Below are 26815 nucleotides of genomic sequence, written 5' to 3'. Positions count from 1 at the left end.
ATTTATTAAGCAATGCATATGAATTGACCAATAAATTGGGACCAGTAAACCCCCTTAGCTTAGATACTGAATCCCAAGACGGTGGGGGGAGGTGGGGATGGGACACTTATATATATTAAAAACAATCAAATAAGACCAATTAATCAAAGAAGAAGGATAACACATTTAGGTAATCAGATTTCTAATAGGAGGAAAGATTAGGAATTTTCCAATTTAGAACAAACAGGAACAATTCCCTGAAATCAGAAAAAGAGGTGTCCCATTCCTCCCAGGTATCTGTATTCAGAGAACAATGCCCGACTGATCAGTTTGGGATCAGTTTTCAGATAACACCCATGGGTTGCTTGAGATGTACAATTGTGAGAATATTCCTTGCATCAGTCTTTGGATCTGGATCACCTAGGGCTTTAGTGAAGGGTCTCTAAGCAGCAGGGAGAGGTGGTGCAGCTTCCCAGACACACAGGGCTAGGTTCAAACAATACAATAAGGTTTTCTCACAATTCCCATAACTGAATGAAGTTTCCTCACAAGACAGAAATTGGACTAGACAGATAACTGAATAGAAAAGGAACTGAGTGAGCTAGCTCCAGAATTGAGTTGCAAGATGGTCAGTGTAATTTCTCTCAATTCCTCCTATCATATGGTGTTCTAAATCCCTCAGCAGTACATTAAGCCATATGCACAACCATACAACCCCATAGTAGTCTATTATGAGTAAATAATTCCTATAAAGTTTTACATACACATGTAATTCTATACACATTCATCTCCATGGTATGAAGGATAGAACACTTCACTTGGAGTCTGAAAGATCTGGGTTTGAATCCTGACTGTGTCAGACACTTTCTAGCTGACTCGGGCAAGTTTCTTAACATATATCAGGCTTGGTTTCCTTGACTATAAAATAGAGATAATAACACTACCCTTCCACAGTTGTTATAAGGCCCAAAGGACATAACTGGTATTTTCTGAGCCAGTTAGGTGGTTCAGTGCATAGAATGCTGGACTGGGAGACAAGAAGGCCTGAGTTTGAATCTAGCCTCAGACACTGAGCAGCCCCAGGGCAAATCACTTCCTCCACATGGTCAAACTCCACTCACTCAGCCTCAGTTTCGTCATCCATGAAATGGGGATAACAACAGCACCAACTAAGTGTTGCTGTAAGGATCCAATATGATGAAATATGTAAAGATCTTTGCAAGTCTTAAAGAGCTCTAGAAATGCTTATATATGTAAAACATTTTTCCAACCTTAAAGGATCAAATGAGTTAATATTATAAAGCCCTTAGCACAGTCTGTTATGTAATAGACACTTAATAAAAGCTCTTCCCCCTTCCCCTTAAAGGGCCAAATAAATGCCAACTTGTACTTTTAAGAGAATTTTGTTCATTCATTTATTGAATTTATTTATTAAAGCATTTATTGAATATACTTACTAAGGTACTGTGTTAGGTTTGGAGGTGGGTGGGGAGAGGGATGCACAGATAAATCAGATGTATTCCCTACCCTCAAGAAACTTAAAACCTACTAGCAGATATTCATGAAGTCAGATAGACAAAGCCTTACACAGGTTTCTCATCTCCACAAAGATTGTTAATCATTAACCTAGCTGAAGAAAGCCTCCCTTCCTTTTCCTCAATCTTTCACTCTCCCAACATTAGACTCTGGTTATTAAGCTATTTCCAGGTTATTAAGTTATTGTTTGTTAATACCTTAGAGTCTGGAAAGAGTTTATACAAACGTACACAGAAAGTGCTTGCCTGGGAGCTGACTCCAGTGAATACTTATTCCTTGGTGCTTTAACATGATAAAATTAACTTTTCCTTTTGAACACTTCAGAAATTTTGAAGAATCTGAAGATGAGCTGAGAAATGAGGTATTGGAATCTCTAGAAAAGCTTGCAATTTCCAGAGAGGAAGAAGAGATGTCAGAACACCCTAAGGATGAAGAAAAGTCAGAGGGAGAGCGTGTGAGAGACCAGACATCAGGAACACCAAATCAGCATTTGGAGGATTCCTGCATTCTGTCTAATGCCAAGAGCTGTGTTGTAGACAAAGGGCAGGAAGGAACAATTAACCCAACTATATAAGTGTGGTCACAGTATCATTTCTGAAATAATGTTCTAGCATCTCATCTCAGAGATATGATTTGAAATGTACGTCACAGACGTTATTTTTGCTTCATTAGAGTGTGGGGTAGTGGATAGAGGGCTGGGCTTTGAGCCAGAAGAACTGCGTTCAGATGGCACTAAATGGCAATGAGATCCAGGGCGTTATTCAATCTTGCCAGCTCTCTAAGACTATAAGGAGCAAAGAAGATCCTCTGATTTGTCTTGGTTGGAAGAGTTAAGCATCAGGAACTCCTTAACTCAATGAGATCTCAAGTATAAGCACTTTATAAATTTTTGACATTAACCCATCAGGCTCCAATTTGGATATTACAGAGAAATGATGAGTATGATGAGTATGATGAATATAGAGAAGTATAGTAAGACATATGAACTGATGCAAACAAAGAAAACACTATACACAATGACTATAACAATATGACTGGAAATAACAACCACCACAAAACAGTACTGGAGGATGTGAAATTATAATAAAGTGATGAGAAATCATTGAACCTACCTTTTTGGAGAGGTTTGGGGCTAAGGATGTGGAACAGTGAATAGAATATCAGACTTTTTTTTTTTATGTCTTGACTAGTTTTACTCACCTTCCTCCCCCTCCCCCCCTCTTTATTCTTTGTTATAGGAGATGACTTCTGGGAAGGGAAATGTATGTTATAGAAAAACTAAGGATCTCAATAAGCATTCCTTTAAAAAAATTAATTGGGGTTCTGAATAGTGACCTGAAATATGTTCATGAAAGAAGTTTCTGGAAGAGTGCTTTTTGAAACTCCAAGAGCAGTACACTTTTACCAGCTATCTCATGACTACAAACAGGACCAGCTAGTTTTTGTAATGTTGCCTTTTTCCCCCATAGCTTCATCTTTCTACACATCAGTTGTGTTCTTCTCAATTGCCCTATAACCTCCAGGCCAACCATAGATGGTCTGATTTAAACTAGATAACTCAAACATCTGTATTTGTCATCTTTCATAAATACATGTGGCAGCGATGTGATACAGTGGATAGAAGACCTGAATTCAGATCCTGCCTAAGACACTTTATTCTAGCTGTGTGATCCTGGGCAAATTATTTTTCTCTCTTGCCCTTGGTCTCATGTAAAAAGGGGATAATAACAGTACCTATTTCGCAGGGTTGTTGTGAGGATCAAATGAGATTACATATACTTTGTAAACCTTAAAGCACTATATGTTAGTTATTATTATTGCTAAGGTGCTCCCACCCATATCCCCCATCTACCCTGCAATTGTAATTTATTGCAGGCTCTGCAGTGATTGTAGTTTGGGGAGGAACAAAAGGTGACTGACAAGAGTGCTGGAGAAGGGCTCTTCTCTCCACCCTCATCACGAGCCCTGTTCATCTCTGACTTGTCATTTTTCTGCACCTTGGGGAGAACATGCTCATGCTGGGATAGGAGGTTTTACATGAAGACTCCAGGGACAGGGTCATACATGTGTGTACCAGAGTGGATGCCATTGCTGTCTCCCTATTTGGCCTTGAAATTCAGGTTGGACTTTCTTTCTCACCATTCAGGAGTGTTGGCAAGTTTGGCTGCTGTCTAGTGAAGCTGGGAATGGTTGACTGCCAGGCACTTAACCACAGCTCTTGGTTGGGATTGGAACTGTGGAATCCTAAGCCTAGGGAGACATTCTGGCTGACAGTCCATCACAAGGGAAGGAAAAGCTGCAGTAACTGGGCTGGGAGTTCCAGACAGCTGAGTAGATGCCCAGACCTGAATTCTTATCCATGGAAATCAGGAGAAACAGCAGGAAAACCGGAGTGAACCACAAAAACTGGAATTATTGCTGCAGAGCCCAAGAGGTCAGGATGAAATGAGTTTCACAAGGATTTTTTGGTTTAAGTTTTGGAGGTTTACTTCTAAAGAAGCCAACCTAGAATTGAGAGCTGAGCCCAGACTGGGTAGAGAGCCAGAGAAGTTTCCTAAAAGAAGGCCAGGAGACCCAATTCACCACATTTCCCCTCCTTTCCAGTATTTATAGTCACTGACCCCCAAAGAGAGCCTTAACCTTCAACTCCTTCCTTAATTCCTAATGTTACAGTGGCAAGGAGGGCTCCCCCCCAAAAAAATGGGAGGCTAAGCACGAGATTTGGAGGTGACTGGGGAACCGCGTTGGTCCACTCTGTTGTTCATGACAGCCTTTGCAATTTTATTTAATATTCCTGAGTCATGTGGTTAAAAAAATCAGTTGCCTATGAACCATCACTGCCGGAAGAACAGTGGTCAGGAAATTTCCCAGTAGCTGGTTGCAGGGTGAGGTGGAGTAGGGTAGTGATAGGCATCTTCATATTTTACTAATCCTGAGGCATATCTTATAGCATATCCTAAATATCAGAAGCTGGGCCGGTCAGGGATTTCCCCCCCAGCTCTGTGAAGCTGCTTGAGTTGGGCAGGGTGTGGAGAGAGTTGAAGGGAAGGTTGGCTTCTTGCTTATTTACATAAGACAAAATTAAAAAAAAAATTAATCTTCACAAGATAAAGGCAAAAAACCCCGAGTTGTTCCCCATTGCCTAGGACATAAAATAGAGTTTCTTCAACCTGGAATTTAAGAGCCTCCACAGTTTGGCTCCTACCTACTTTTCTGCCCTTGTTTAAACTGCTCCCCTTCATAAATTTGACATTTCAGCTAAACTGGTCTAACCATTCATTCCTCTAACTCTGTTGTCTCCCATGGGAGTCACAGGATCATAAATATAGGGCTGAAAGGGACCTCAGAGAACATCTGGTATGAGGCCCAGAGGTGACTTAACTTGCTCAAGGTCACATAGATTGTAAGAGGCAAAGGCTGAATTTGGGCCCAGATCCTGCACCTTCCAGCTCTGGACTTCCAGCAATGTCCTTCCCTGACTTCCATCCCCCACCCCCACCTTGGTAATGTCCCTTAATGCTTATTTGTGTGTGTGTTGGATTCTTCCCTTTCCCAACTTCACTTCTTTAAAACAGGACTTGTTTCTTGTCCTGTCTAGCACAGTCTCTTGCTTTAATAAATATCATGGCAGTACAATGCCGCTGATGCATTGTCTGTAGATGGAAAAGTCAGAGGGGGAGTAACAGGTGATAGAATGCACAGACCCCTGGCTGTGGAGTCAGACAACTGGGATTCCAATTCTGCCTCTGACCTGGAAACCATTAGGTGCCCATTAAATGGGGAATGGCTAAGCAGATTTTGACATATGAACATAATGAAATACAATTGTGCTCTGAGAGGAAAAAGGAGCCAGTTGTAGAGAAAACTACACTAGTAGTTGTTAAAAAACAAAAAGGTTGTAGAAAAACCCACTACACACACCCTGACAGAGGCAATGGACTTGGGGCTCAGAATGAGACAGACATTTTTGGATACAGCCAATGTGGGCTTGTTTTGCTTGACCGTATGTATTTTTCTAAGAGTCAAGATAGCTAAATGCAAAACCGCTAAGAAAAATGTGAATTGGGCACAAGCCAAAAAAAATTCTGAAAGTACTCAAAAAAGTTTTTAAACATAAAACAAGAGAAGTAGAAGAAAAAAAAATGGGAAATTTTTTTTTCTCCAGTGGAGATGGGGGGCATTATGTGGGAGCTGGGATGGAGAAAAAATACATTTTTGTTAATTAAAAAAAAATTATTGTAAACTAAAAAACAAAAAGAAATTCTACCTCTTTAATAAACTACTTGTGTGACTCTAAACAAGATACTTAGCTTCCTGGGCCCTCGGTTCTTCATCTGTAAAATGAGAGGGTTGGTTGGATTGGAGACCCTCTAAGGTCTCAGCTATTATGTGAGGTGATACTGACTTTACTACAGCCTAATAATTTTGCTGACACTCCTCCTGCTCTCCCCCTTCCTTCTATAACAGCACCTTTCACACTCTCAAATATTAGAAGAGAAAGATTAAATATTTATGAATGGTAAACTCAATATGAGTGTGATTTTTCCAGTGTCTTCCTTCTGTCTCTCCATTTCTATATATCATCTTCATGAGAAAATCAACTAGATCAAAAGACTGAATTTGATTTAGTAGGGAGGACAAATATCAAAGCTTAAAATAAAAGTAATTTTTTTTGATGCACCCACAGACTCACTTGAAACAGGAACAAGGGGTCTATTTATTTAGGTTTTTTTAAAAAGATGTCTGTCCTAGGGTATCCTTACATAATTAAATGTATACAATCTGAAAAGCGTAAGTAGCCACACTGTAACTTTTATCTTATTATATCCTTTTTTTTTTTTAAGCAATCGGGGTTAAGTAACTTGCTCAAGGTTACACGGCCAGTTATTTCTGGGTGTGGTGCTGAGTGTCTGAGCCCAGGATTCGATCTCCAGGTCGTCCCAACACTGGAGCCGGTGCTCTTACTCGCTGAGCCACCTGGCCACCCCTAAGCAATTGGGGTTAAGTAACTTGCTCAAGGTTACACGGCCAGGTGTTTCTGGGTGGGTGCTAAGTGTCTGAGCCTGGGATTCGATCTCCAGGTCTTCTCAACATTGAAGCCAGTGCTCTTACTTGCTGTGCTACCTGGCCGCCCCTATCTTATTATATCCTTTACATATATGCCAGACTAAAATGGTAGATCTTGTATTAGACTTTAAAAATTATTAATAGGCAAATTTATTTTGCCCTATCCTTTATAAATAGGAGGCAGCTGGGTAGCTGGGTGGATAGAGTGCTTGCTGTGGAGTAAGGAAGACTTGAGTTCAAATCTTGCTGCAGAGACGCATTAATTCTGAAACCCTTGGCTAATCACTTAACCTCTGTTTACCTTAATCCACTGGAAAAGGAAATGGCAAACCACTCCAGTATCTTTGCCAAGAAAGCCCCATATGGGATCATGAAGATTTAGATACATCTGAACCACCACAAATCCTTCATAAAAAATATCATGTCTTGGGAATCTACCTGCCAAAACAAACCCAGGACCTGTATGATCATAACTACAAAACACTTTTCACACAAATAAAGTCAGATCTAACTAATTGGAAAAATGTCAATTGCTCATGGCTGGGTCGAGCTAATATAATAAAAATGACAATTTTACCTAAATTAAATTATATATTTAGTGCCATACCAATTAATTTACCAAAAAACTACTTTACAGAGTTAGAAAAAATAGTAACAAAATTCATCTGGAAGAACAAACGGTCCAGAATATCAAGGGAATTAATGAAAAAAAAATGCTAGGGAAGGTGGACTAGCTTTACCAGATTTCAATCTGTACTATAAAGCAGCAGTCATCAAAACTACTTGGTACTGGCTTAGGAATAGAGGAGTGGATCAAAGGAATAGATTAGGCACACGAGATTCAGAAGTCAACGACTACAGTAATGTATTGTTTGATAAACCCCCAGACCCTGGTTTTTGGGATAAGAACTCACTATTTGACAAAAACTGCTGGGAAAACTGGAATACAGTATGGCAGAAACTGGACATAGACCATTATCTAACACCATATACCAAAATCAAGTCTAAATGGGTTCATGATCTAGGTATAAAGGTTGATACTGTAAGCAGTCTGCTAAAACAAGGAATAGTTTACCTATCAGACTTGTGGAGAGGGAATGACTTTATGACGAAACAGGAATTAGAGAACATTATAAAATGTAAAATGGATAATTTTGACTACATGAAACTGAAAAGTTTCTGTACAAATAAAGCCAATGTAACCAAGATTAAGAGGGAGGTGGGAAATTGGGAAAGAATCTTTACAACATATGTCTCTGACAAAGGACTCATCTCTAAAATATACAGAGAACTGAGTCAAATTTATAAGAATACAAGTCATTCCCCAATTGATAAATGGTCAAAGGATATGAACAGGCAATTTTCAGAGAAAGAAATTAAAGCTATCTATAAGCACATGAAGAAATGCTCTAATTCACTATTGATTAGAGAAATGCAAATCAAAACAACTCTGAGGTACCACATCTCACCAGTCAGATTGGCTAAGATGACAAAACAGGAAAATGACAAATGCTGGAGAGGATGTGGGCAAACTGGAACACTAATGCACTGTTGGTGGAGCTGTGAACTGATCCAGCCTTTCTGGAGAGCAATCTGGAACTATGCCCAAAGGGCTATAAATACTTTCATACCCTTTGATCCAGCAATACCACTCCTAGGGTTATATCCCAAAGAGATCATAGAAATGGGAGAAAGACCCATATGTACAAAAATGTTTATAGCAGCTCTTTTTGTTGTGGCAAAGAATTGGAAATTAAGGGGGTGTCCATCAATTGGGGAATGGCTGAACAAGTTGTGGTATATGCATGTTATGGAATATTATTGCGCTATAAGAAACGGGGAGCAGGCGGTCTTCATATTTACCTGGAGAGGCTTAAAAGAACTGATGCTGAGTGAGAAGAGTAGAACCAGGAGGAATTTGTACATAATTACGGACACAACATATGTGTGATGACCAACTTTGATAGACTGGACTCTTCTCAACAATGCAGGGATATAAGTCAATCCCAAAAGACGCATGATGAAGAGAAAAACGTGCATCCAGAGAAAGAACTAAATTTATATCCAGGTGGATGCAAAATACCTGATCTTTTTTGTTCTCTTATTTGATTTTATGTCCTCTATATCATTTTTCATCCCAGCTGGTACAATCCATCCTTATAACTTGACCATTGTATAATGTGAAAGTATCTACAGATCCTATACTTGATTATAAGACGCCATGGGGGGGAGAGGGGAGGGAGGGGGACAAAATGTGAAATTCAAGGAATTGTCGAATTGAATCCTGTAAATTAAAAGGAAACAAACAAATTAATAAATTAAAGAATTAATTAAAAAAATATCATGTCTTTATTTCTCTGATTTTCTGATCTTGAAATTCTTTTAAGTAAGCTATCATAGATATTTTTAATCCCTTTAGGACATGTAGGGAGGTAAGAGAGGCAAATTTGCTACTAGTTGTGGTCACTATATAGTGATACAGTTATATAGGTGAAAATCAACTTCTAAAATTATCTTTAGAGGCAGAAACTGCAGAAAACAACTATACAAAGAACAAAGTCGACTTACTTTGTTGTTCACATTTAGAAATAAGAGCTACATAGATTGCTGAAAATACACTTTAATTCATACAGTTCTTCATAAGAAAACATTAATTCTGATAATATGCATTTTTCCTAATACAATAACCATGAAATAAGTCATAAAATGTAGTACACAAAATAAAATTGGTAACATGCTTAACATTTTTTTCTCACTAGTAACTCCCTAGGATTCATAACCTTTGTGCTAACAATTAAATTTAAAAAATTGATTTCTGACAACATTCACTTTTCGTAACACATGAAATCTTACTGTACCATAAATACTGTATGGCAAATAAAATTCTTAAAACAAAAACATTTTTAGGGTGGCTAGGTGGCACAGTGAATAGAGTACCGGCCCTGGAGTCAGGAGGACCTGAGTTCAAATCCGGCCTCAGACACTTGAAACACTTACTAGCTGTGTGTCTTTGGGCAAGTCAACCCCAATTGCCCTCCAAAAAGCAAAAAAAAAAAAAAACAACCAAAACCCACAAAAACATTTTTTAACCTGAATCTTACTTTTCTCCTGTGTCAAATGGTGGGTCACGGGCATTGTACAATATACTATACTGCTGTAGACCTCTCTACTTCAGCCACCAAGGGAGAGGTTGTTGGGACTTTAGTCATTGTTGCTGGAAGACACTGAGCCTGGTGAGGTCTTGACATTACCTTGGAGTCCAAAGGACTTACATTATGCTTGGGGACTGAACTGCAAAACAAAACTTGAGTTTTAAAGGCAAATAATGAAAATGTGCATGACTCTACAATGGTAAGATGAAAAAGACCAGTGAAACACCTGGTAAGATACCAACCATTCCACAAACTTGCACACATTGCACCTCTCATTTTTTCCTTTACTGTGCCTAGCTACAAACGTGCAAGGCTGCCAACATAAAAGCAAAAATGAGGTTACTGATAAAATCACATGAATGAGGTCACAAAAATCAAATGTGCAGATGTTGAGAATTGACTGTATTTAGGTTGTTCATAGAGAAAACTTATAGAAATTGATAGAATCACAGGGCCTCACATCCCCTGCAAAGATATAATGAGAATATGATGTTAAGGACTTGAACATCAGCATTTATGACAATTTATTTCATAATGTTTAAAGAAACTCACTGGAAGGAGGCATATACATTTTCTTGATAAATTACTTTTGTGTTATGTCAAAGAATTGATTTCCTTTTTGTTTTATACATATTGCTTTTCCCCCCAAATTCTAGGAGGCCACTCTCTTTCTGCTTTCGTCCCTGGTTAAGCTAAAGAGGCAAACTATGATTAAAAAACAGTTAATGGGATAAGATAAGCACTGTATGAGTCCATCTAGTTCCAGCTTTTCCCTTATCTCTGTGATTTTAATATCAACTACTTTATATATATATATATATATGTATGTATGTATGTATGTATCTTCCTTGTTTTTTTCCTACCTCACACTTCATCTTCTATCTAGTCCTCGACTGATCTGACCATCTGTTGCCAGCCACATCTGGGCAATGTTTAGAATAGCTTCCTAGCACAATGATAACTGCCAACTCCACCTTAACATTTTTTAGCCTGAATCCTACCTCCCACAGTGTCAGATGGTGGTGTGAGCTTACCGTACAGCATACTCTGCTACTGTAAACCTTTATACCTCAGTCACCTCCTGAAATCCAAGGGAGAGTTTGGTGGGGCTGTCAGATGATGGCGAGACTGGTGAGGCCTTGACATCACCTCAGAGGAACTTGCATTATGCTTTGGGGGCAGAATTGCAAACTGACAAAGGTGTATGAAAAACCCAGTGTTATAACACACTAAAGATAACTTTTGAGACTTTTTTTTAGAGACAACATGCACACTTAGAAAAGGTGGAAAAATTAAAGTCTGGAGTTGGAATTAAAGCCTAGAGACAATATGCGAACTTAGAAAAGATGGAATAATTAAAGTCTAGAGTTGGAAGAGACACTGGTAATTATTAAGAACAGCCCTTTCATTCAAATGAAAAACCTCGGGCCTAAAAAGATCACAGAGATAACAGAACTAGAACCCAGGGTCCTCTGCTTAGTTTACTCCATTGGCTGATCTTTCCAGGGGCAGCAGCAGTATTGATTTATGATTCCAGAACTAGAGAGAGGGGAAATGCAGTGGCATTTCTGGGAGAGAAAGGATAACATGAAGCTTGGCTAAAAGCCTGCCAGAAAGGAGTGGGCCAGGTGAGGCACTTGCTAAACAAGGCAGCAGCCCTGGGGCTGGAGCTCCAAGGATAAGACCTTCAGGACATCATCTACTGCTCAGCAACAAGGTGGCTTCTTGGGAGATTCCCAGGGAGTAGGGAGTAAAAAAGATTATGTTTGAATGGCTTGATTCAGAGAGTAGTCGATAATGGTTCAATGTCATCTTGGCAGATCTCTAGGGGAGTATCGCATGGATCTATAGTTAGCTCTGCTGTTCAACATCTTAACAGGATAGAAAATTGGGATGAATTTGATCAGATGAAATTCAATAGGGAAAAATATAAAGTCTTATGTTGCACTTGCATTCAAAAAACCAACTTCAGAGAGAGTGGATGGGGGCAGAGTATGGTTAGAAACACTCTGTCTCAAAAATATCTCAGTGTTTTAGTGGGCTGAGAGCAAAATATGAGTCCACAGTATGATGTGATGGCTGGCCCACATTAAAGAGGCAAAGTTTCCTGGAATAAGGTGACAGACTCAAGTACACATCCAGCCTCAGGCATTTTTTACTACTTCTGTGATCCTGGAAAAGTCATAACTTCTGGGTGCCTCAGTTTCTTCAACTGTAAAATTGGGCTCATAATAGCACCTATGAGATCAATATATGTAAAAGTGCTGAGCACGGTGCCTGGCACAGAGCCCAAACGTAATAAATGCTTCTTCCTTTCCCTTTTCCCTTTTACTCTGCCCTGATCGGAACACAACTCTTCAGTGTTCTCAGAACCTCTGTTTTAGAAGGGCACTGATAAGCTGGAGTTTACCTAGAGCAGACTGGGGTCATGAATTCAAGGACTGCATTTCAATATAATCAATTTCCTTCATAGTCCTCTGGGCTCTATTTTACACATTTAAAAACATGATTCCGAGTGCATGGGCTTCACTAGACTGCCAGAAGGGGCCAGAACACCAAAAAGGTTAATAAGCCCTGATCTAGAGGAAAGCAGCCACGATGCAGCAAGGGCTCGAGTACATGACATAAAGGAACAGCTGAAGATGCTGGAGAAGAGAAGGTCTGAGGCAGGATGAGAGCCATCTTCAAGCACATGACGGGTTGTCTTACGGGAGAGGGGCAAGAGAACCAGGAGTAATGGCTGGAAGTGACAGAAGCAATTTTAGCTTGGTATCTGGAAAATCTCCCTGACAGTCAGAGCTCTCCAGAGGGGGAGTGGACAGCCTTGGGAAGCAGTGGGTTCTTCTCACTGACAATCACTGGAGTATGTAGTATAGCAGAAGTGTCAAACTCCTCTGCAAGTGGCAAGACACAGATTAAAATGTAACTGGGAAATGTGCAATTTGAGGTAGATAATGTTAATTTGTGGTTTTCTAAGTCAATATACAGCTCTAGGGATCCATTTCTATTTAAATTTTGTACCACTGTTGTAGAGCATTCTTTTTTAAGTGTGGGAAGCTAGATGGCTGCTAAGGTTCCTTCCAATTCAAATACTATAATTGCACAAATCATTGGTCAAGAATTAGGCAGTCAAACTCTTTCTCTCTAAATCTACTGTGTTGTGTGTGTAGAATGATGGCGAATTAGAAAATACGTTAAATGCTTATTACACCAAAATTGCAAGGGAATTTTAGCTAATATTTCTTCTTTGTACTTTTTTGAAACAATTTTTTTCAAAGAAAAATATGAAATTTCTGGTCAGAAACTAAGCCAAAAAAATTAGATTTTTCTCTCATAAGATAATTAATTTAAAACAAAAGGATATGTACTTTAATTTAGATAAATTTCCTCTTCTTTACAAACTCAAATAAATATCCAAGGCAGTAAACATAGCTGAGAACTTGCTTGGGGTGATGTTATGAAAATAGGGAATGAAAGTTTAGAAGAATATTTATATTTAAAGACAATTAATCATATGTTTTGTTAGAGAACATAAATAACTTCTCCACAGATGACAGGAATGTCACTTCAAATTCTTGATCAGAAAATCTGCTTACAGACTGACGAGCATTCTTCCTTATTTGAAGCCTCTTTTCAGGAGACATACAAAGAATATGAGCCATAGTGTCAGCATAATCTTCTTCACTTTCTGCCAGGAATCCAGTTATGTTACCTTCATAAGGTACAACAATATCAAGCTTTGGGCCTCCTGAATTGTGAGCCAAAATAACTGTCCCAGCAGCCATACATTCCACGACTCCTAGAGAACACAGAAGAAGCAGCAAGGAAAATTATTACCAAAAGCATCATATTTTAATTTCCTATATATGCCCACTAAAACAGAGGTCACCAGAGACCATTTATGAATTCCGTACTCTAAGTTTAGGAACTAGTGAGGACCTGAGGAACTGAGTTAAATACTGGTTAGTAGTTGTGCATATATATAATGACATATATAAGATGTTAAAAAAGTAAAATGTAATAAACATTTTAGGCTTTAAAAACATTTTCTACTAGTGATCTTTTATGCTAAGTTGTGGCTTCTACCAGAAAAAGGAATAAAAATAGGAGAATACTCTGGAAAAAAATATATTCAGCAAATGAAAAAAGCAAAATAGAAGTTTGTTCAGAGAAAACAGCATAATAAAAGGTAAAAGCAGCAGAAACATAAGAGTAGTAAATAGAGACAATAAATGAAAAAGAAAAAGACATATTATGTATTAGGAATAGTAAAGGAGTTTTGGTTTGCTTCAGCTTAGTGATCCCTATTCTCCTTGGTAGTGTCTGACAGGATCTTTCTTAGGTGTATAATTTCATAGCTCATTTGGTAAATAACAGCAATACTATGTAAGTGGATTAGGAAATTTGTTTCTGTTACATGATTTCAGTGACAGGTACTATATAAATATGAAATAAACTAGAGCCCTGAACTAAAAGAGGGCACAGGATTCAGTATGAGGCAAGTCTATCTCAGAATTCATAAGACAGTGTAGGTCAAGGGTTTTTAACTTGGGGTACCTAAACTTATATTACAATAGATTGGTTTCATGATACCAAATAGGTTAAGATCCCCTGGTTTAGGCTGAGAAGCATTCCAATAAAGGGAAATGTAAGAGCAAAAGCACAGAATGAGTTGGTTTTGTAGGCGAGGTAGCCAAAGGAGCTCACTGTGAGGAGCCACATCTTTTTAGGACAGTCTTGAGGGTTGTGTGAGAGCAAAGCTTCTCTACTATTTACCAGAACTTAAAAATGGCTATGAAGGTACCAAGAAAAGACTGTGAAGTTAAGGACAGAACTCACCAATCCCAAAATGCTCGTTCCACATGGTGTGAAGGCCAATCGTTGCTCCTGACAAATAATCCTTGAACTCTTCAAATGGAATATTGATTTGAAACTCCACCTGCTCCTGAACTCCTAGTTCTTCACAAAGCTTTTGAAGCTGATTCACCCGATGTTCATCGTCTCTGTTCCGACAACCTCCAATGAGGATGAGTTTAAGTGAAGGAGGATGCTCTGTACCCATCTTTTCCAGCAACTTTGCAAAGGCTCTAATTTGCAAAGGGTGGTTCTTTTCAGGCCTGAACTGGCCAACAGACACCACTACAGCTTCAGAGGCTGTCTGCTTTTCATGTAACGGAATGTCCAGAAACGTCTTCACATCACAAGGGGGATAAACAATGCTACAACAACTTTGTACTTTCCAGAGAGACAGAATATGGTTTAGAGTCCAGGAAGAATTGACCATGACTACATCACTGCAAGATCCAACCCATCCATAAAAGAGAGCAAATAAATAATAGTAGAGGAGCTTCACTCTGCTGAGTACAAGATTTCTCGTAATAAAGGCTGCATTGTTAAATGCAGCGTTTTGATTTCTCACAACAGACAGCATATCCGTACTAATGGTGGGATAGTGGACGTAGCAGCCAACTTTGCAGGCTCCTAAATACTTAAACAGAGGTAGTGTGAAAGCATAACCCATGGAATCGATGTAAACATCAGGAACACACTTCCAAAGTGCTTCGCAGCCAAGAAAAATAGACCCGAGGCTCTGGCCCAGCAAAGTAAAGTGAGGATAGAGTGATGCTTCCACAAGGTAGCGTTTCCTTAAAAACACAAACTTCACAGGATGGACTAATTTGATGTTGAATCTTCTAAAAGCATCTTCTAGGATTTGTTCACCTGTGACATCCTCATCACCAGTATAAACAACATAAGTTGCTTCATGATACCTAAAAAAAAAATCATTTAATAGAAAACTGGCAAATGGGGGCGGCCAGGTGACACAGTGAGTAAGAGCACCAGCCCCAGAGTCAGGAGACCTGGGATCGAATCCAGGCTCAGATACTTAGCACCCACCCAGAAACACCTGGCCGTGTATCCTTGAGCAAGTTACTTAACCCCAACTGCTTTAAAAAAAAAAGAAAAAAAGAAAACTGGCAAATGTTATGGGAAATGTTTGTCTTTCAATCATATAGGAGGTTCTAAGCTACTTAATGGTCTTCAGGGTTTTAGAAATTGTCTAATATTACTGGCAGACTTAATTTAGCTTCTTCCTTTATCCTATGGCTCTTGATCAAAGTTTTCACAGCACTTAAAATTTTTTTTTTTGTAAATGTCATTTCATGTAACACCCATAGTATATTCATCAATAGGCCATGAAATCATTAAAACCAGAGAATGGTTTCTTTGTATTTTTCAAGCACAGCACTTTGCAAATAATGGATACTAATACAAAGTGCCTGACAGTTCAGAATGTTCACTTTTTAAAACAACACTAAAAACTTTCATTAATAGTTTTCCTCAGGGCTTAACTCATGTAATTAGGTAAAATTGTTACAGAGCCACAGAATCTTAGAACTGGAAAGGATCCCAGATGTTTAGTCTCAGCTATATCTGAAGCAGAAGAATCCATTCTACAACATCATGGACAAATGATTGTCAAGCCTCTGCTTCCAGTCCTGTAGAAATAAAGAATCTATTTTCTCCAGAGACAGCCCATTTTGTTGTAGGGAAAATTAATTTTTATTAAGTTTTTCCTCACTTGGAGCTAAAATCTTTCTAACTTCCACAAACTTCTCCTAGTTCTGCCTTCTAGGCCAAAACAGAGTACGTTTAATCTCTACAGCCTTTAGAATACCATGTTTACCCGATAATAAGACACTGTCTTATTTTTTTTTTGGACAGAAAAACACCAGAGGGCTTATTTTCAGGGGAGGGCTTATTTTAATGAACATTGACAGCAATTTTAATAAACAGGTACATGTGAACAAAAAAATGTACCTTTATTCAATAAGCAAATCACTGGGGAAGAACAGGATGACGCGCTCACTGTTGCAGCTCGGAGCGTGGTGTGTGTTTCACGGGGGGGGGGGGGGGAAACGGTGCATACAGAGGGTACCGTAATATAGCGTGTAGCACAGGGGATCACCTTCACTACAGTAGCAATCTCAAAAGGGCTTATTTTGGGGGGAGGGCTTATTTTAGAGGAATCTTACACAGTAAGGGGAGGGCTTATTATCGGGGAAACACGGTACCTGAAGATAGCTTGCATGTCTCCTGCCCCTTCTTCCATCCACCAAGTGTTGTCTTCCAACCAATCCTTATACTACAGTCTATTTCCATCACCACCCAGGTTGCCTTCATCTGAACATGCCCCAGTTCATGTTTGTTCTAAAATGTGTAGCCTGTATTGCACAAAATATTCCAGACATGGCCTGATGAGGGCAGAGGACAACAGAACTCTAGCAGAATGCCCACCCCCCCTCTTATTTATGCAAATTAAAATTCTCTTAACTTTTTTGGCTGATAGATCACATTACTGACTTGGGCTTGTAGTCCACCAGAAACACCCAGGTCCTTCTTACCCACACCTGGCTATGCCACCTCCATCTTATCCTATGTAGATGGACTTTCGAATATAGGTATAGGACGTCATCACTATTGCATTTCATCATAGATTCAGCTTATTTTTCCTGCTTATTAAATATTTTTTGCTATTCTTTTCCAGAAAAGAATACAATAGTGACTAGGGAGGCTAGGTGGAGCCATGAATAGAGTCAGGAGGACCTGAGATCAAAAGCAGCCTCAGACACTTAACACTTAATAGCCGTGTGACCTTAGGGCAAATCACTTAACCCCAACTGCCCTCCAAAAAGCAAAAAAAAACCAAAATGAACAAACAAAAAGAAAATCCCAAGAATACAATAGTGACTTCTGATGTTTTGGCTGTTCATAATTATCTTTCAGAAATAAGTGAAATTCATTTTCCTTTATATTCAGTGCAATAGGAAAACAAAAGATAAAACATTATCCCTATAGTTCAAGGAGTTTGCAACTTGGGGAGAAAAGCTTAACAACTAGAGGCCGATTCCACCTAAAACTATGTTATTTCCTCATTTCATATCTGGCTGAACTATTGCGGGCTTTCCTGCTGGACTTTCCATACCCCAGGATGATCTCATTAGCCTGTAAGGGCTCACCAGACAGGTACTCCCCTTCAGTACCCTCAGGCACTAATGGTGGGGCCAAGAACTCTACACTCCGTTTAAGGAGCTTGAGGTCAGACATCTCATTTTTCTTCTGGCAGCCCTACTCTAGTGCTCCTGACTGACTTATTGGGGCTCTTCTCCTTCTCCTCCCCTTCCCCCCACCTGTGGCTTCCTTTTTGCGCTTTCTTCCCTCATTAGATTGTAGGATCCTTAAAGAAGGGCAAGGGCTGTCTTTCTTTTACTGACTGATATTATTATGCATGCTGCTGGATTAGAGGCGCCATGATCAGTGTGACTGCAACTGTCAGCCCCTTCCTTGATGAGGGAGAGCCTGAATTAGGCCTTGACAGACTGTTAGGACTTACTGGACACTGCAGAAGAGGTAGTAGAAAACACTGGAGTGGGGAGGGGTGTGGGTCTAAGCACTTAACAAAGACATAGACAGATAATATATGCAGGGAAAGTAGAGGAAGGATTGCTGAATGAATAAGGTCTATAGTTTGAAGAACAAGAAAAATGAAGGTTGAATAGGCATTTTCTTCTCTACAAAACCTTAACAGAACAATATCTGAAACATGTCCTTCTGAAAAAGAATTTACAAAGATTAGAAGAAATACCAAATATACTGTCACACAACATTCTTCGTAAATTTAACTTTTTTTGGTAGAAATAATAGATTTCCTATGGGTACTTATGGACTAGATTAAATCATGTTGATTGATGATCCTAGAGTAGGTAATTTTCATCATTTTCTTTAACACTTACCTACAGGCCACAGCAATGTAATAATCATCTATTAAGTGCCCCCTAAGAGAGAGCACTGTGTAGTTAAGAGATGGCCTCAGAGCCAGGAAGACCTAGGAGTAAGTCTCATCTCAGATCTATACAGGCTGCATGTCCCTGGGCAAGGCAAGTGAATTCCAAATTCCAAAAAGACATTCCAAATCTGTTCTGCAAGCAAGCTGGATTGCCTCCAAGTGCTACAGGGTGTTTCTATGACTCAGGGAAGTAGGGAACTCACTTGCCAATGAAATCATAAGTCTGAGGGGAAAAAAGTACAAAGCCCCAAGCTAACCATTATATCTTCCTTGAGTTCACTGAATTTGGTTATCCTTGTTGAAGCACAACATGATATGGTGATATTTTCCAGCAATACCAATTAAAATTCAACAGTATGTGGAAAGTAAGAATTCTAGCGAAAGTACCCCAAGGGAATTCCAAAAAGAGAGTTGGTGGTACCAGAGCAAAACTTTCTGGGTGAGGGAGGAGGGAAGGTTACAATTTTTAATAGGGGAAGGTTAGAGTGTAGAGATCTGCCTCAGAAAGATGCATACCTACTTTTTCTGCAGAGCTCTTAGGGCACACCACAAAACTCTCTCCCCTCCACCGCCAGCATTGCAGTATGGATGAAAAAATGCAATCACCATCTGACTTTCTTTATTTCTGTATGCCGACACTGATTGTTTCTTTCTCCGTAGTGTTATTCTGATTTTCAAAAGCACAGTGATCAAACAGAAACAAAAAAGTCCGCAAATAATCAGCCCAGGAAAGAGAAGGGAGTAAAGAAGTCTGAAATGAGAAGGGAAAAAATAAAATTAAGGATTCAAGTCAATAAACATTTGTTAAGTTCCTAATGTGTGCAAAAACACTATGCTAGGTGCTAGAAGTCCAAAGATGGAGAAAGACACAGTTCCTGATCTCAAATCATTTATAATCTAATAATCAATCACACACACACACACACACACACGACTGAATTTAATTAGGGCAAAGGGGAGATCTAGACAAAGTATTTATAAGAAATCTGAACAAGGAAAGCTGCATGGATGAGATGGTACCTGAGTCTTGAATGTAGAGAAGTTTTTCAATAGGCAAAAATATGAAATGAATGTGTTCCAGGAATAATAGGATGGTTTGTGCAATGGAGGCAAGATGAGAAAGGGTGGGGGGAAGAACATTTTAGTTTGGCTGGAATGCATAATGCAGGAAGCAGGGCCGAGTGAAATTAGGTTAGAGAAATATGTTTTAGCCAGACCGGTGAAGAGCCTTAAATGTCAGAGTAAGGAGTTTTACATTTTTTCCCACCCATGAGGAATGCAGAATGGAGGTTTTTGAGTTGCGGAAACAATCTGGTCCAACTTGTGATTTAGGAAGTTCATTTTTGCAGCTGGCTAAAGGAGTATAGTGGGGGGAGGTGGGGGAGGGAAGAGAAAGGAAACATGAAAACCCATCAGGAACTATTACAACAATCTAAATTCAACAATCATTAAGTGTCTACTCTGTGCACTGTGCTAATTGTTAGAGAAATAAAATCTGGATAAACGGTCCCTGCTTTAATGGATTTTAATTATAGTCTAGCAAAGGGATAAGATGACTTACAATAAAAAAATAACATATAAGTGCATAAGAGACAAGTACAAGTCAAGGGTTATGTAGGTCTCAAGAGGGACTGTCAATACTGACTGGAAAGGATCAAAGAAGGCTTCCTAGATTTGAGTTGAATTAAAAAGGAAAATTCTGTGATAAGTCTTCAACAGGTGGGAGTTTGGATGTGAGTAGGATGGGCATCCCAGAATTAAGGAAATCCATGTTCTCCATATAAGCATGATATGTGGAGTCTATACAGGGCAGTAGTAAAAAATACACCTGGAAAGGAGGTACCAGATTGTGGATGGCCTTAAATACTAGGCCAGATTGTGAAGCTGTATAATGTAATGAGAAGAGGAGACAAGGGAACATAGGTTCAAATCTGGCCTCTGTCACTTATCACTTGGGTGATTACTGTGGACAAATCACTTAACCTCTCCAGGCCTCAGTTTCCTCATCTATAAAATGAGATAGTTGGACTAGATTGTCTCCAAGGTTTTTTCCAGCTCTAAACTTATGGTCCTATGAACTTTACTCCCTAGGTAAGGGAGTCACTGAATGGTTTTAAGCAGAAGGATGACATGAAGATAATGAGGATAAGTGAAGGATGGATAGAAGAGAAGAAATCGAGGGGGGAAAAGATCTATTAAAAACCTATTGAAACAGTCCATGTGGGTGGCAAAGGGGGATCAGTGGCACAGGTTCAAATAAGGGGATAAATGCAGGAGATACTGGCAGCAGTTCTGACAAGACTTGTAACTGATTTGAGAGGTGTAGAAGTGTCAAAAATAACACTACAGTTTCAGATCTCACATAATCCTTGACACATACATTTCTTATGCACTTGTGTTATTTTACAGTATAGTTTTTAGTGCATATGCTTTACCCCTTTTAGAATGCAAATAAATTCCTACAAGGCAGGGACCATTTTTTCTGAACTTTTTATTTCTTCAGCAATGAACACAGTAGACATAGTAGATACTGGTAAGCTGGGTACCAGTGAGGTATGGAGCAAGAACAAGTAAAGAAAGACAATATACTTTAATGAGAACATAAGAGTTAAGTTTCAGTGGGACACGTGAAGATAGCTTATAATTTCAAACACTGGAAAGTCAGAAGTGGAAATATAGCTATGCAAATATAAGAGATTACTGGGGAAGAGAACATAGAGGGAGAAAAGGATCATCATAAAATTTTGAGAAGTAGTCAGATATTTAGGGGAACACTTGCCTTAATAGGCTATGAAGAAAATGTGGGGCCAGTGTTGGGAGACAAACTGTAAGGTTTCAAGAGTCATCAGAAGAGATAAGATAGTATCTGGGAAGGGGGGTGTTTAGTGTCAAGATACTTTTCAATGCCTATACCTCACTAAATATATTCCCATATTAAATTAGACAATTATGAAGTTCTACTTATCTTTTCATAATGTATCTTCTGAATAAATTGTTCTTAAAATGTTAAATTATCAAAAAAAAAAAGAGAAAATAAAAATGGAAAAAAAAATACAGATGGAGAGGTACAAAGGAAATAGTCTTTTATCAGCTTGCTCCAGATTAGTGGTACAGGATCTGAATGAGGGCAGGGACTAGAAAAGGACAGATTAAAGAAAGACTGCCATGGCAGAATTGGCAGTTAAATGAATATGAGTGTGTGGGGCAAAGGAAAGAGCCAATGACGATTTCAAGTTTTTAAACCTGGGTAACCCTAAAGAAGACAGGGCCTCTGAGTTCATTTTTAAACACAGAATATGAGGTTCTGGAGGAGAGATACTTTAGATAATTTAAAATGTGGGACTGGAGATAAAGGTTTGGGAGTCAACTGGGTTAACTGGAACCACAGGAGAAGATGAGATGACAAAGGAGTAGAGAGTGCTGAGACTAGTCCTGGGAGTTACCAATTCTTAGGCAGAAAATCATTTATACAGTGCTTTATGGTTTATATGGTCCTTTCCTCAAATTGTAAGCTTAGTAATGAAATTATCAGCTTTTCCATGTTTACAGTTGACAAACCTCTTTACAATTTTAAGCCCTAGGTGACTTACACAAGTCAACACAGATAGAAGGGCCCAAATTCCCACCTAGGTCTTCTGATTTCAAGTACAGGGCTCTCTCTACTACACCACACAGAAAAGTAACTACAAACAAGACACAGGCAAGAAACAAGAAGAAAGCAGTGTCACAGAAATTAAAAGAAGGAAAAAGAGTCTTGAGAAAGATATCCAATGTTGCAAAAGGTCAAGGAGGATAAAAATTTTAAAAAGGCAACTGGATTTATCAATCAAGAGGTCACTGGTATGTTGGATGAGAGTAATTTCAATTAACAGAAGCTTGGTGAAACAGGAAGATGGCTTGAGGATATGTCAAGTCAAGTCAAGATGTTTTCAGAGGACTGAAAAAGCTGAAATGTAATTAGGAAACTAGTCAATCTTGGATTACTCACTTTGCATATTCTCAGAAGTGAATTTCTGACAAGGAATCAGTGTATATACATAGAATCTTAACAGAAACTTAACCAAAACAATTAGGAAGGTAAACTATTCCCCAAGATTTTACAATATATTCCAAACCTTTTGCTTTTGGTTCAGTACTATTCCAATAGTTCAAAAGTCTTCTCCCAAGCCAAAATAGAATCCTATGGGAGGGAGGATTGTACAGAATGTCTGGATTTTACTTCTAGTTTGTTATATGACTCCTTTTACCTCTTTGCCTCTATAAAGGCATTTTCTCACAAGAGTCCAATTTAATAGTCATTTACAAAGCTAAGAGTTGTTTGATTCTTCAAGTAACAGTACACATACCACTTAGGCCAATTTTCTCATTTGTAAAATGAAGGAGTGCAACTAGATCATATTCCTGAATCTAGAGTCTGGGAGTACAAATTTCCTCATTTTACAGATGACATATAAGCATTTTACATAGATATAGATTTAATATTTTTGACCAATAATAACCAACCTTTTCAAGTGTGACCCCCTTTTGAATAAAAAAAAAACTCACCCCCAAGTAATAATGGTATTATTAGTGTCTGTTGGCTCAGAAAAATAATATAACAAAATTCACTATGAATTCTGTAATGCTTTTATGACTGTATTTTATTAATCACAAAAGCATTTCTATTTATATATATATATAAAATATATGTTATATATGTATACATAGATTTTATATATTATATATGTGCACAAATTATATATATTTTAAACTGTAACACATATACCAGACATTCAATACAGAAAAATTTTATTAAATTGAATCCCACTGCACATTTTGTTGGGGCTAAAGATGTTTGCTACATATATGAATTTTTTTTTGGACAAATTCATCTAAAGAGTCTAGAACCCAGCAAGTAGCCGTGGGCCAAAACAATGAACCAAAACTGAAATATCACCAACAATGACATACCAAGGCGCAGCTATGGTAAAAGAAGTGAACGGAGTTTTGGGGATACTCAGCACTAGTACTAGTTGTGTAACCTTGACACCTAATTCAGTTAACTTTAGTGAGTCTCAGTTTGTCTGTCTTTAAAAGGAGAGATTAGACTCACTGACCTCCCAGGTCCCCTCAAGGTCTAAATCTGAGATCATATGATCTCAGAGGAATAATGACGTCAGCTTTAAAGTAAATAATGGTGTTGCAGAAAGGGCACTGAATTTGAAATGAGAGGACTTGAACCTCAGTGCTGACTCTATGACCTCTAAGGTCCCCTCCAGCTCAAGTCGATGATCTATGCTCCTCGGAACTTAAAGCACACTCCCCCACCTAGAATACAAGCATTACCTAATGGTGCTACACAATCCCTACACATCTGGGAGAGACGCGATGGAGGCTGGCGCTATTTGCCATATAACGAAACTGACCCTTTAGCAGATTTGAATTCATTAAGACTGGTGAATGACTGGTGCATTCTGCTGAAATGTTCAGCAGTCAAAACATGACTGCTGAAACTGGTGCAGGACGGATGCATCATCATAAACAGAAATGGTGATGCACATCAATCAGAAAGAAATGCACGAGAGGAAAAAGGCTAATTAAGGAACTGATGACTGAAAATGACATGTTGAAGCATCTCTTGAAAAACCTCCGGAATGGGAACGTAATGGGCACGAGGATAATAATATAATAAGGGCAGCTGGCACTTTAAGGCGAACAAAGTGCTCTCCACATCGTCTTACTGGTGAGGCACTGCTAGCTTTGGGGACAGAAAGAAAAGAAAAAGCCAGCCCCTTCCCTTAAGGAGCGTCCATCCCAGCAGCGTCAGAGGCAGAGGGAAGAGACGATCTGGGAAAGGAGACAAGGCAGGCCGATGTCAAGATGGGGCTGGATGCAGCGGCCGGTGAGCAAAGGGAGACGGATTTCAACTAGGAAAAGCTGAGAGTACGATCTTTACGGACTAGACCATGCATGAAAAACAATCATCTGTGAAGATCTGGCAGCTAAGCGTTGCTCAAAGGGTTCAACGCTAAGAGATCTAGAATGAGAATCAGGTTCTGAGTTCGAATCCTGGTTTTGCCACCTGCTGCATCGGTGATGCTGGGCAAGTCTCTTCACGTCCCTAGGCCTGTTTCCTCACTTATAAATGGGCGGAAGGTGGTTAAATGATTACTACGGTCTCTACAGAGGTGGAACTATTACCGTGTTTTGAATGACCTGGGGAAGGGGGGGGCCAGGGACCAAAGGAAAGGGCGCGGACCAAGCGGTGGCGGGGTCCCTGTCCCCGTCATGACGCCGGACAGGCTTCCGAAGGAGCCCGTGGAGCCGAGCTCTCCAGGGCCCGGGACCCCCGCGGAGGGCCCCAACGAGCCCGCCCGGGCTTCTCACCTCAAAAACTTGGACAGAAACAAATTCTGCTCGACCACCGCCATCTTTCAGCGACCCCGGAACCGCTTCCCGGCCCCTCCTCTCCCTATTGGTTTCCAGTGACGTGTCACTGGCACCCTGCTTCCCCTCGAGCGACCATCGCGTTTTCTGATTGGTTCTTGGCAGTAGCACGCACGCATCTCACGCAACCCTTCTCTTATCCAATAGTATCTCCAGGGTCGTGGTGACGCTAGGTACCTGCTTGTCTCCCCGCCCCCTAGCAGAGGGGGAGTGAAGGAGAGGGGGCAGGGCCTATCTTAGTGACGGAGGAAGAGGGCGTGACCGAGTAATTGACTGCTGGAACGCTTCCATCCCCCGGGCTCCTCCTCCGCCACGCCCCCTCCCTTCCTCCTAACAGCCTCCCCGACCTCCACCCCCCAGCTCGCCCTGGTGAGTGATACCCGCCGGGGACGAATGGGAGTCTCTCACGCTTCTCTATCGATCTCCCAGGTGCAGAGTCCATACTTCTTATTGCTGTCTTTGAGACCCCGCGTGGGAGTCCAGAGGCAGCGGCAGCCGCAGGGTCTGCGATCTGTATGGGGCTGGGAATCTGTAGGGCAGGGACTCCAGCTTCCCGCCCCCTCCTTCCCCTCCACCTCCTCCTCCTCTTTCCCAGGGAATTCCAAGCACCGCAGGCAGAGGCGGCCCAGCCCCTTTTATTCCTTAGCTCACACTCGCCGGTGGCAATCCTAGGGGAGCTGCCGGTCCTGGAGACCTCTGGGTTGCCCTAGTTGATTTCCAGGAGCTTACCTCCCTCTATATCACTCTCTCTCTCCCTACTACCACGTGCCTGCAGCCAAGGACTCGTCTCCAGCAGTGACCTAGAGAAAAGGTACTGGGCCCTAAGGTTCCTGCGTTATGTATCAAATAGCCTGGATTATTCTCTCTCTCCTTTTTTAAATCGGGAATCGGAAACATGGAAATGCTTAATTAAGCAGGTTAAGGGTTTAGCTCCTAAGCCTTCTGCAACAAATGTTGGCTAAGGTTTAAGGGTGACCTCTGGTCCTTGTCATGCTTGAATCCACCAGACACATTAAAAAGATTAGACTGGATCTGAAGGGTCTCCGGGGTCTTGGTGATGTTTGTGTGATTTCAGGCAGGGGCATGAGAGTGTCCTGCTTGCCTTGTCCAAAAGAAACTCGGAGTTTAGGTATTACTGGCCTCCAGAATTGTGTCACTGTGTAATTCAGCTCTAGCTATGCCTAAGAGATTTTTCAGCACTCCAGTTTCTTTCTCTCTGTCTTTGAAAAACTATAATGACTGTTTCACCCTCTTCAATCTGGTGATTTTGGTGCTATTTCCAGGCTTATTAGAGAAGAACACTATTTCTCAGAAGGGAGGATACCTGGAAAGAAAATCAGGTCATAGCTAGAAGGACTGGTTGACCACTCCAGGGCAGCTTCCAGCAAGGAAAAGTAAGTTCTTACCTGCTTTTCAATCTGTCTCACACTTTAATTGACTTGATAAGCTCATCTGTCCGAGAGAGTGGGCTGGTGTGTATTACTCAAAGTGCCTAGTATTTTGTTGATGTCTGAAAGTCCCAGGACTTATTGTGATAAAGGAGAAAGAACTGTGAGAGAGGGACTGTCTTTTGCCTTTTTTTGTATCTCCAGCACTTAGCACAGAGCCTGGCACATAGTGGGTTTGGACTTAGAGTCAGAAAACCTGACTTCAAGCCTTGGCTCTGATACTCAGCTCTTGTGTGTTAGGCAAGTTACCTTAGTTCTTCTGAGCCTCAGTTTACCAACCTGTAAAATGAGTGAGTTGGACTAGATGACCCCCAAGGTCCCTTTTACCTCTAAATATATATATGTCTATACCTATACCT

General features: G+C 40.0%; 2 protein-coding genes across 4 annotated transcripts in view; one reads left to right on the top strand and one right to left on the bottom strand.

Moving 5' to 3' along the window:
• Window positions 1-2324, top strand: part of NEK5 (NIMA related kinase 5) — a 118069-nt gene extending 115745 nt beyond the window's left edge. Inside the window, exon 22 of the mRNA XM_069064561.1 lies at window positions 1840-2324. Within this exon, the coding sequence (XP_068920662.1) occupies window positions 1840-2089 (250 nt within the window). The 3' untranslated portion in view covers window positions 2090-2324. The remainder of the gene's footprint in view (window positions 1-1839) is intronic.
• Window positions 2325-9186: 6862 nt separating this feature from the next.
• Window positions 9187-25117, bottom strand: ALG11 (ALG11 alpha-1,2-mannosyltransferase). 3 transcript variants are annotated; one of them, XM_069064597.1, is made up of 4 exons: window positions 24949-25117; window positions 19103-19333; window positions 14574-15505; window positions 9187-13533 (listed from the first exon to the last, which is right to left on the bottom strand). In XM_069064597.1, the coding sequence occupies exons 1-4, from the start codon at window positions 24990-24992 to the stop codon at window positions 13241-13243; spliced, it is 1500 nt and encodes a 499-aa protein (XP_068920698.1). In that variant the 5' UTR covers window positions 24993-25117; the 3' UTR covers window positions 9187-13240. The 3 variants fall into 3 exon arrangements, with proteins under 3 accessions (XP_068920698.1, XP_068920697.1, XP_068920699.1); XM_069064596.1 differs by lacking the exon at window positions 24949-25117 and adding an exon at window positions 24763-24905; XM_069064598.1 differs by lacking the exon at window positions 19103-19333.
• Between the last annotated feature and the right edge of the window lie 1698 nt (window positions 25118-26815).

The sequence above is a fragment of the Petaurus breviceps genome, unplaced genomic scaffold, assembly GCF_028583685.1.
Source record: "Petaurus breviceps papuanus isolate PSGF00001 unplaced genomic scaffold, PetGlider_PUasm1.0 90639, whole genome shotgun sequence".
NCBI lineage: Eukaryota > Metazoa > Chordata > Mammalia > Diprotodontia > Petauridae > Petaurus > Petaurus breviceps.
This window is presented reverse-complemented; position numbering and strand designations above follow the sequence as displayed.